The sequence below is a fragment of the Anopheles marshallii genome, chromosome 2 (assembly GCF_943734725.1).
Source record: "Anopheles marshallii chromosome 2, idAnoMarsDA_429_01, whole genome shotgun sequence".
NCBI classification, from domain to species: domain Eukaryota; kingdom Metazoa; phylum Arthropoda; class Insecta; order Diptera; family Culicidae; genus Anopheles; species Anopheles marshallii.
Genome location: NC_071326.1, coordinates 4,071,097 through 4,080,754, shown reverse-complemented (window position 1 = coordinate 4,080,754; position 9,658 = coordinate 4,071,097). Strand labels below are relative to the sequence as shown.

Here is a 9,658-nt window from a genome sequence, read left to right as displayed (position 1 = left end):
CATGGTCTTCTAACATCTGCTCCGACCAAAAGTTCATATCGCTCTCGTGGTTTGTTCGCCTTCTCCACATGTCCTCCCGGTAAGCATAACCAAAGATGGTGGGTTCGCAAGGATAAGTTTTCGACGATCTCTATGAACATGTTTCAGCATGTTTGTGGGACTAACAGACGTAACTGTATGCGGCATACGCAATGAAACGCGTGGCTGTGTAAAGTCTTCTGGATCGTAGGAATTTGTGGAGTCTGTAATCAGCTCTAGTCGGTCAGTGTCGGAGTCTCGTGTAGTTTGTGACATAAATCAATTGATTTGCATATTCAATGCTTGTAATAGTTTACACAAGCGAGATGAGTGTTAAATCTATAGATATTACAGAAATACCAAATCGATATGGCGAATAATTGCTGCTAATAATAATAAGTGCTTGTTCGAAACGTTTCCACATTTGAAAATCTAAATTTGAAACAGTTCGAAAATCGTGCGGCGAATGACAGTTCGAATCCGTAACGTCACTTCGATACCAACACTACTGAAGGTGGAGTTTACGTATGGGCTTACAAAACAAGTGAAAACAGTGGCCGAACTGTTGGGCGAGAACCGGTGTTGCAAAACAATTGAGGCGAAGAACAACAAACTCACCACGTGCTGTATCGCAAACTTGCGAAGAAATGTCCCTCTGGAACCAGCTTAGCGTATTATCCCGGGTGATGCGCCCGTTGGTGTTCGGAAACGTGAAATCGTTTCACCAGACAGCGGCACTTTGCAAGGTGGAGGACCGCAAGGCAATGCTTGCCTCGCTGCCCAGCAAAGACGAGGGCACCATCGGTGAACGTTCAATCGATATTGATTCCATGATAGACAAGTAAGTTCAATCCTTTTCTGGTTCCGCTAGACGAAACTTAACGCGCGCACTTAACGTAAAATTGCAGAAAGACTAGTATATTTCCCGATGCCAACACACCGACCGCACTGTTCAATGGGGTGCCGTTCAACGAGATACCGATTTGTCACATTCGCGTGTCACCGAACAATACCATCATTTCGATTACGGATGCCAAGGGTGTACCGCAATTCATCCGGTCGTGCGGCATCGAAGGCTTCAAAAATACGCGCAAAGGCACGAACATAGCAGCGCAGGCAACGGCAATCAGCATAAGTACCAGGGCGATAGAACGTGGCTATAAAACGGTTCGGGTGACAGTGCGAGGACTCGGACCGGGACGAATGGTAAATTTTTTTGTTTTTTTCATTTATGTAACATTCAGCAACGCTGCTATAACCATAATTTCGTTTATTTTCTGTTTTCCTCAGTCTGCTATCAAAGGGCTAGAGATGGCTGGGCTGAACATAATTTCGATTACGGATACGACACCCGTATCCTGGAACCCACCACGGCCCAGAAAGCAAAGGAAGCTGTAACGCGACCTGCCACCGTTATATCCCTTCGCCTTATATTGTCATCTTAATTTCACCGTTGACATGAGGAGTATGATTAACACGAGTCTTTTGTTCATGTGACGTTACAGTTTTTGGGGCTTTATGTTTATTTAAAAAATAGTAATAAAATTAAAAGCTCTAGCGTAAACTTGCTCCATCATCCCGCCGGGGCAGGCGGAAAAGCTAACATCCGGAAACGTGTGCGTATAAGAACACAGACACCCGTAAACACGATCGCGCACAGCTTAACGTTGACGTTACAAAACATACAAACAAACTAGTGTTGGGTGTACCTGATTCAGATTTTTGAATCTGAATGAATCTTTGAACTGAATGACTGAATTTGAATCTCTATTGCAAAGATTTTTGAATCCTCAAAGCTACCTTCTTCCTCCCAAATCGGCTCAACACCCAGGCCTTAAGGGCCCTCTTGAGTCGTCACTGCCCTGAGGATGTAACAATCTTTTGGAAGTCGATGCCTGATTTAGATAACTCCTCACTTAAGATTCATGTGAATGAATCTTCTCAAAAGATTCATTAAGCACAACACTAACATGAACGTCGCACGCGAGATTGATCCGAAATGGTTTTTGTTCCCATTGTACCGGTCTTATACATGGTATAAGACAAACCGGAAAGGAACTGCCAAACAATCAAAACAACAAACAAAAACAGTCAAAATAAAAAAGCTCCTAACACAGTGTGGTATGCACCGTTTGGTTTGTTTTGCGGATTTCCCTTTTCCTAAAGTGCGTCGTCGTCTGGTTTACGTCACGAAAAAAACACAGTTTTTTCTTCACCTAAGTAGAGCATAAATCCAATGACCCCTCAAAACAACAAGTCCCCGAGCCTGCGAATTTCTGATCGTGACACTAAAGGCTCGCGTTTAACGTGATCTCTCTATATCTCTTGGCACATAAATCTCGATCTCGGGCGTCATCGTGCCCAAAAGGAATGTCTTCGCACAGGCCGGAAGAGGAAGGGGGAGAAGGAGAAAAACAAAGCTCTCTCTTCCTCGCACTCGAATATTACATGCCTGCCTGTTTCTATCTACACCTTGGCGCTTGGTGTAAGTGAGGTTTGGTACTCAGATTCATTCTAGATCGACAGCTAACAGTTCTCGCCTTCCTGGTATTTGGTCTCAGCGGGGGGTGGTTGACCACTTCTCATCGAGAATGGTAAATGGTTGGAATACTTTTCTGCTGTGAGAACCAACAGTGTGTTCTTGCATTACAAATGTCATAACTTTGCGTTCGGTGATCGTAGATGATGATGCGGTACGCTCGGCGAATTACAGCCGGCCGGGTTAAACGAAACGGAGTTACGGGAACTCTCACTGCTAACGGCATTCAAATCGTCCGCGGTGGATAGTACTATCGCTGGCACCGTTGGCACTATGTCGTCGGTCGTAGCCGTACCGGTGGATTCTTCGTGCAACGAAGTAGTACCGCCGGCTGACAATGGCAATGTGACCGAACAGGAGGTAGGCGATACTATAGCGGACACAAGACATGTTATACGCTTTTTCAGTCGTACCAATGGGCAATGATCATCGCTCGTGGTACCACCAGCCGGTATCGGTGCTTTCCGTTTGCTCTTGCATCCACCGACACCGGCCATTTCCGAGCAGGAACCATATGGCTTTCGGCTGGATGGAACGGGTGCTAGGGTCAGTGTGTAACGGGCCGTCGATGAGGACGTTCGTTTGGCGCTTTGTGACGGTGACGAACCGGCACGATTTCGTTCCTTTCCGGAGCTTCGTTTTGCCCGGCGACAGGAAAGGATGCGGCGTGTGAGGCGCATTGGAGGCGGTATAACCGCGGTGGTGTGCACGGGATGTTCCATGATTGCTAACGAAGACATGCTCTCCCGCACATGCGCCATTTCCGGCGGTGGAGCACTCTCCAAAGGCACACTGCTGATGGCACCCTCGCTTGCAGTGACATCTTTATCACATTCCTCTTGACTAGAGTCGGTTTCCATGGCAAACGGTTCCCCACCGTCGGGTTCTTCCGGCTGGACGTCCCGCTCACCCGTAGCCATTCGACTGTCGGATGTTCCTTCTACTGGGCGTGATGAGGACGAACCGGATCCGGAAGATCCGGAAGACGGTGGAGGCGGTGGTGGTGGTGGTGCTTGTGGTGGTAACTGGGGCCCCGCTCCACCACTGCCCGAGTCACGCTGCTTTTCCTCGCCAGTGCATAGGTTCAACCCTTCCATGTAGCTCGAGATACAGGACGGCGTATAGATGACGGCGGATGCATGGCCACTGCGACCGGATGTGAGCGGCGTACCCTCGTCCCAGACATCCCGCACTGGATCGTACACTTCGACGATCGTCAGAAAGTCCTGTCCGTCGTATCCGCCGATCGCGTACAGCCTGCCGTCGAGCACGGTCAGTGAGAGAGCGCTGCGAGCGATGCGCACTGGGGCGACCATATCCCAGCACTGTTGCTCCGTATCGTAACGTTCCACCGAAGCCAGCTGTCTTGTGCCGTCGAACCCGCCGACTACGTAAATGTACTGATGAAGTGCGGCCACACCGGCTCCACTACGTCCGTACCACATGGGTGGCACCAACGTCCAAGCGTTGTTCTCCGGATGGTAGCGTTCGACCGAGGCTAGACGCGTTTTTCCATCGAAACCACCGATGGCGTAAAGCAATCGGTTGACAACCGCTACACCCACACCAAGCCGCTTCGATTGCATCGGTTGCACCAGTGTCCATCGGTCCGTTTCCGGATCGTAGCTAGGGAGATGCAAAAAAAACAAAACATACGATCAAGAACTCAAGGCCACACGTTTAAATTTTGAAAATACATACTACTCCACGGTATTGTGATAATCCGATCCGGACGAACCGCCGACCGCATACAGCAGCTCATCCATTACGGCCACACCGACCCTATTGCGTGGAACGGACATCGGCGAACACGGACGCCACCGTTCCGTGACCGGATTGTACCGATCGACCCAATCCGAATCGTAAGATGACCCTGGCGAGTTGTTCCTGCCACCGACCGCGTAGAACGTACCCTTGAGAAAAGCCGCCCCGAGTCCAGACCGTGGCACCGTCAGCTTCGGTAACGTGAGCCACACCTTGTCGTCCACATTGTAGCCCTCGAGCATGTCGAGCGAATGCTTATAATATCCTCCCGCCACGAAAATCATACGTGTCGTGTTGGGTTTCCGCTCGCGTACCGCCGGCCGCTTGTGCAGCGTTAGGTCCTCAAAGATCTTGGCCAGATATTCGCGGCAGCCGGGTGCACGGCGCAGTACCGCACAGTTTTTCATCTGCTCCTTGAGGAAGCTGGGCGTCAGCAGCTGGCAGCGCACGGCCGACAGGATGCTCCCCATCTTCGGATACCGGTTGTCCTCGTCGTACTTTACCCATTTTAGCACCGCATCGTACACGTCCCGCTCGCCCTGCACGTTCAGCTCATCCTTCCGGATGAGACATATCAGTTGCATCACAGACAGTTGGAGAAATTCTTCCTCACGACAGATCTACAACGGGAGAGAAATGTGATCGATTAGTTATTGACCGATCGGCGTCGCTCCACCTACGCACGCACGCGACCGCATCCTTACTTGGGTAAAGTTACGCTCGATGAACTGGTTCGCCTTTTGGCGCAGCGACTCACAACCATGTTGTTCGGCAAAGTTGGCGATACCGATCGCGTTCGTCGGATCCAGCTGGCGTTCGAGAAAGTCACAGCACGCGTCTATCACATTCGGCACTTGCAGCATAGTGGCCGTTGGCAGCAGCTGGCACACGGTTAGCTCGGTCACCCGTATCTGCCCGGTGTACATGAAGAACAGGATGCGCGTCATGGCGGTTGGACAAACGCCTTGTAGCTTCACGCGCGTCATTTCACATTCCTTCAGGCCGCCGGTGAACATTGCCTTAAAGTACGGACTGGCGGCGGACAGGACGACCTTGTGTGCGTGAAACGTTTCCTGCTCGACTTCGAGCGTCACGTCCGTCAGCATGTGGTGCGATCGCATCATAAACATCATCTTCAGCACTTCGCGCGAATAGTTGGGCATGTAGAAGGCCATATCGCCCAGATCTTCTTTCGCCGTCGCACCACCTCCACCGCCACCGGTCGCCGGATTGCCCACCCACTGGAGAGTTGTCGCTGTGTTGCCACCGTTGCCGCCACCGATCGTTGCCTGCCCGCTGCCATCGCCCGCCGGATGTGAGGTGCCGGGTCCACCAACGTCCACCACGACGTTCCTGTCGCCAATGCCCACGAGATGCGGTCCGCCGTTGCCGAAACAATCGGCATAACCAGCGGCCGTCGCTTCCATGCTGGGGGGCGGTATTCGGTACGGTGTCCAATCTGCAGGCTGCTTTAAAAATACCAGAAAGAGCAAAAGAAACTGATTAGAGAAATGATCGATGGTAATATATTCTTAAAAAAAAACCTTGAGTAAAACGGTGAAGCATTGGATAGGGAATCAAGGCCCATGTTATTGAACTCTAGTAAGTGAAGGATATAAACAGCGCTACCTATGATGTATGTAAATGGTGGACAACTCCCAAGGTTCTTTGGTACCACTCAAGGTTCTCAAGGCTCTGAAGAAGCTCATCTCGGAAGTTCCGGATTTGGAGGTGGATCTGCTCTAAGCCAATCCGGATCCTGGCATAAGCTGATGGCATTGGCATCAATGGCATCTAGCAGAAGCTTGCTAGAGGTTTCGAGCCTCGGATTCAAACCTCGGAAACCCCGAAAAACCTCGGATTGGACATAAACGAGGCGGAAACTCCAAAACATAGGGCTTCCACCAGAGTCCACGTCAACAAATCCCGACCTAACGCAGGGGCCATTCTATAGCCTTTCTGGGGGAACAACAAGAATTCGCACTGAGGTTCTGCTGGTCCCCACTAATCCTCACTTCCTGTACTTACATCCTCATATAAATTTACCGAGAAGCGTTCGAGTGGAGCAGCACAATGGAAGACCCAATGTACGGACGAGCTCCAGCAATAAGGCTTTGTTAGGTCAGATAAGTCACTAAGCTGAAGGAACGGATTAAGCTCAGATAGTTTTAAGATTGACTGCCAGGGGTAAGAATACCAAAAAAAAACGCTCACAATCGAATGACTAAGTCCGTAACGAACCGAAAATGTACGGACAGGGTAGAAAGAATAGAGCAGACAGAGGCTCACATGGCCGCGTGTGTTGTTTCATGTTATCAGTAAACTTTCCGTCTGTGGATTCCGGATTTCTAGGAAGCGGACCGAAATGGCACCGTCGCCGTGACCGAATTCCGGGTGGGGCAGATTGGAAGGTGATACACAAAATAACGCTGCGTCATGCGTGACGCGATGAAGACGCGCGCGCGGACATATGTGTGTGCTCACGTACGCATCCGTCTCACCACCTCTGTGCCCGGCGTCTGTATTTGCGTTACATTCTGCATCAGCCGTAGTGTCAAGCACTGTGGATGTCTCCCTCGGTGTCGGGAAATCCTTGTGCAAGTTTCAAAGCGCCAGAAAGAGACTTATGAATCTTTGAAAATGCAGAGCCAAGATTTATGAATATTTTTGAAGATCTTGAAGCAATTTTCTCAATTGAGATTCAAAGCGATTCATTCGGATTGAAGATTGATTCTGATGCATGAATATGAATGAGAAATCAGCCAGCGCTATAGCAGCTTCCAGAAGATGGTGGAACAGTGATGCAGTTCCACGTACAAAGAGTTGAGGCCATGTTATTGAGGGAAAGAACCGGCCGTGAACCGTGTGGACGATCAGACGGAGTGCAAAATTAGCTGATACGGACCTTTCCCAAGTGCGTGCACCGGGCCCCTTCCAACGCGACGTCGCATCCGGGAATTAACCGAGAGCGGACAGTCCCGCAAAGGTCCAGTCACTCACACTAATCAGCGTAACTTAATCGATCGATCGCCATATATACGATGATCAGCATGATAATGGGCGAAGGGCGAAGGGAAACCAATCAGCATACTTCTTCGTCTCGACCGCCTCACCATACTGTCGCTCTCGCTAAATGCATGAGCAAGGTAAGGGCCAAACATTTGTCTTCCCTTATCTTCGCTTATCGCTTCCGAACCCCCCACCCCCCTCGCGCGACTCGGCCTTGGTGTTGCACACGCACAACGATCTTTTGCTTTGCGTTCAAACTGTTGCGAAAAATTGTCGCACACACATCGGGGAATCTCGGCGACCGCGCCACGAGCGACGCAATAACGTTGGTGAGGGTGCGTTTTTACTTGATACCATTTTGTTTATTGTTTTACACAACAGTGTAATGACGGTGCGGAGTTGTGCTCGCGCGACCACTAATGAGCGACGAACTTCCAGCTGATAACACGCAATCAGGCAGACAACACACGTTACTTTTTTTTCTGCTTCGTGCAACACTCTCGATAAATCGCACTCGTGGGAGTACGGTACGAACTTTGAGGTACATTTTGCAGACCATTGGCCGAGTGCCCCGTAACGGGGGGGATCACTGTACGGGGCGAAATGGACATTTATTTTCAAAAAAACGTTATTTCTTTTCGCTTTCTAACAGGCTAATTTGACACATTTATTCCATTTTGAACAAAATCAAAACATTTGTAGTTGACATAACATTATTCTAAGAGAGCACCGTTCACTCACCGGCCAAAGCCATTGATCTGCAGACATCGGCGAAGAAACTCCACCGTGGGAGTTATTCGCAGGACGTTCGCAGCACATTTACCAAAAAAAGCACAGCGAATCACGATCGAATACAACAATGCAACTAAACTGGCAGTTTAAATTTTAATAAGTCCCAAGGCTTCCGTATCCTTATCACACACACACACATACACTGTCAAACACCGACACGCTGGAATTTTTAGACAAACCATGCAAACATGTAACGTGCTGGGCCAAGCGGGTGTATCTAACTGAACCCATTCGGTCCATCCATTCGTTACGATAACCGCCAAGTTTTGGGGCACGTACGCATTAATCAGCATCGTCACCCTGTGCGCGCTGCTGTTTTCAGCCAGTTCCTGCTTATCGCAATCGCCGCCAACTGATAGGACCGCCCGCACCCGCACAACTGCCGCAACAAAAGCGGGAGAGTTGAGATACAGATTTGTGCCCGAATCGCGATTACGACGGAGAAATTAAATTAGTAGCATCATCGTTACATACCGCTTTTGCGCTGCATTTATCACAATATCCCCTTGAACGGCGATTGATAACGATCGGGTGGTAACGCGGTGACGATAGGACACCGACACAATAACACCCAATAGGAGAAAAAGGTGAAAATAAAGAAGGGACAACAACAGAATCGGTTAATGTTTGTACGTTCCGTTTCGAGATGCGGAAATTAATTCCTTTTCCAGGACTTATAGCCATGGCAAAGAGTTAGAATAAAGATTCAACTCTTAAACTCACTCCTAAAGTTTTTAACAATGGGGGGGGGGGAGATCTGCGATCTTCAACTCATAATTTAAATCTAGAGTTATCTCGGGACTTAACTCTTCACGGCGACCTTCAACTCACGATGAGTTCATTCTTGTGTGAGTTAAATCCCGAGTTAACTCATGATTTAAATCGTGTATTGAAGCTCGCCTTGAAGAGTTAAATAGTCATTGTTTTGAATGATTCAGTTTACAGCGAATGAGTTAAATTGCAAAAGAATTATAAATACTCTTCTAGGAGATCTGAATGAATCCCCTACAGCCTAGAAAGATTCAAATCATTCATTCATTCTGAATCATTGCGTCACTAAGTCACTAGTTCGGTTTATCTCACCAGAGCTTCACATGTATCTTCAGTTTTGTTTTGTTTTTATTCAACAAGAACGACCCAGGCCGTATTGCTTCTTCATCTTGAATATTTTCATATATTCACGAACACTGAACCATTTTGTCGTCTTAGCAAAACATCTCATAACGCAACATCTTGCAGTTGAGAGATATTTCCGTACCGTTTTCATCGCAATCTGTTGCTTAATTCGTTCGGACTCGATTAGAATTCTCTGCCCTTAGTGCAAAACATCAGCATGCCGGCTCCGCGAGCGTCAATAAAGTTGGAAACGATCCAATTGCGTTATAGTCGTTGTCGAATTAGCTCTGTGCCTCGGGAACTCCGGCAGAAGGGTGACGGTGGTATTAACGACCATCAGGTAGACCACATATTAGCACATATCACATCACGACTGCGGAGCTCAGCGGATATATGTATGCGATGAGTGCCGAACGATGC

The 9,658-nt window shown here is 48.9% G+C and overlaps 2 protein-coding genes across 2 annotated transcripts; one reads left to right on the top strand and one right to left on the bottom strand.

Moving 5' to 3' along the window:
- Positions 1-665: 665 nt before the first annotated feature.
- Positions 666-1,416, top strand: LOC128719574 (28S ribosomal protein S11, mitochondrial). The gene is made up of 3 exons (XM_053813199.1): positions 666-859; positions 927-1,224; positions 1,309-1,416. Exons 1-3 carry the CDS (start codon positions 666-668, stop codon positions 1,414-1,416), a joined length of 600 nt encoding a protein of 199 aa, XP_053669174.1.
- A 1,257-nt stretch (positions 1,417-2,673) lies between these two features.
- LOC128710498 (kelch-like ECH-associated protein 1B) lies at positions 2,674-8,149 on the bottom strand. The gene is made up of 4 exons (XM_053805553.1): positions 8,072-8,149; positions 5,026-5,787; positions 4,259-4,941; positions 2,674-4,183 (listed from the first exon to the last, which is right to left on the bottom strand). Exons 1-4 carry the CDS (start codon positions 8,147-8,149, stop codon positions 2,674-2,676), a joined length of 3,033 nt encoding a protein of 1,010 aa, XP_053661528.1.
- Positions 8,150-9,658: the final 1,509 nt, after the last annotated feature.

Coding starts and splice junctions, on each gene's coding strand:
- LOC128719574 (XM_053813199.1), top strand. CDS start 666: ATGTCCCTCTGGAACCAGCTTAGCGTATTATCCCGGGTGATGCGCCCG. Junction 860..926: donor ATTGATTCCATGATAGACAA/GTAAGTTCAATC, acceptor GTAAAATTGCAG/AAAGACTAGTATATTTCCCG. Junction 1,225..1,308: donor GACTCGGACCGGGACGAATG/GTAAATTTTTTT, acceptor TGTTTTCCTCAG/TCTGCTATCAAAGGGCTAGA.
- LOC128710498 (XM_053805553.1), bottom strand. CDS start 8,149: ATGTGCTGCGAACGTCCTGCGAATAACTCCCACGGTGGAGTTTCTTCG. Junction 4,942..5,025: donor TCGAGCGTAACTTTACCCAA/GTAAGGATGCGG, acceptor CTCCCGTTGTAG/ATCTGTCGTGAGGAAGAATT. Junction 4,184..4,258: donor TATCACAATACCGTGGAGTA/GTATGTATTTTC, acceptor GCATCTCCCTAG/CTACGATCCGGAAACGGACC.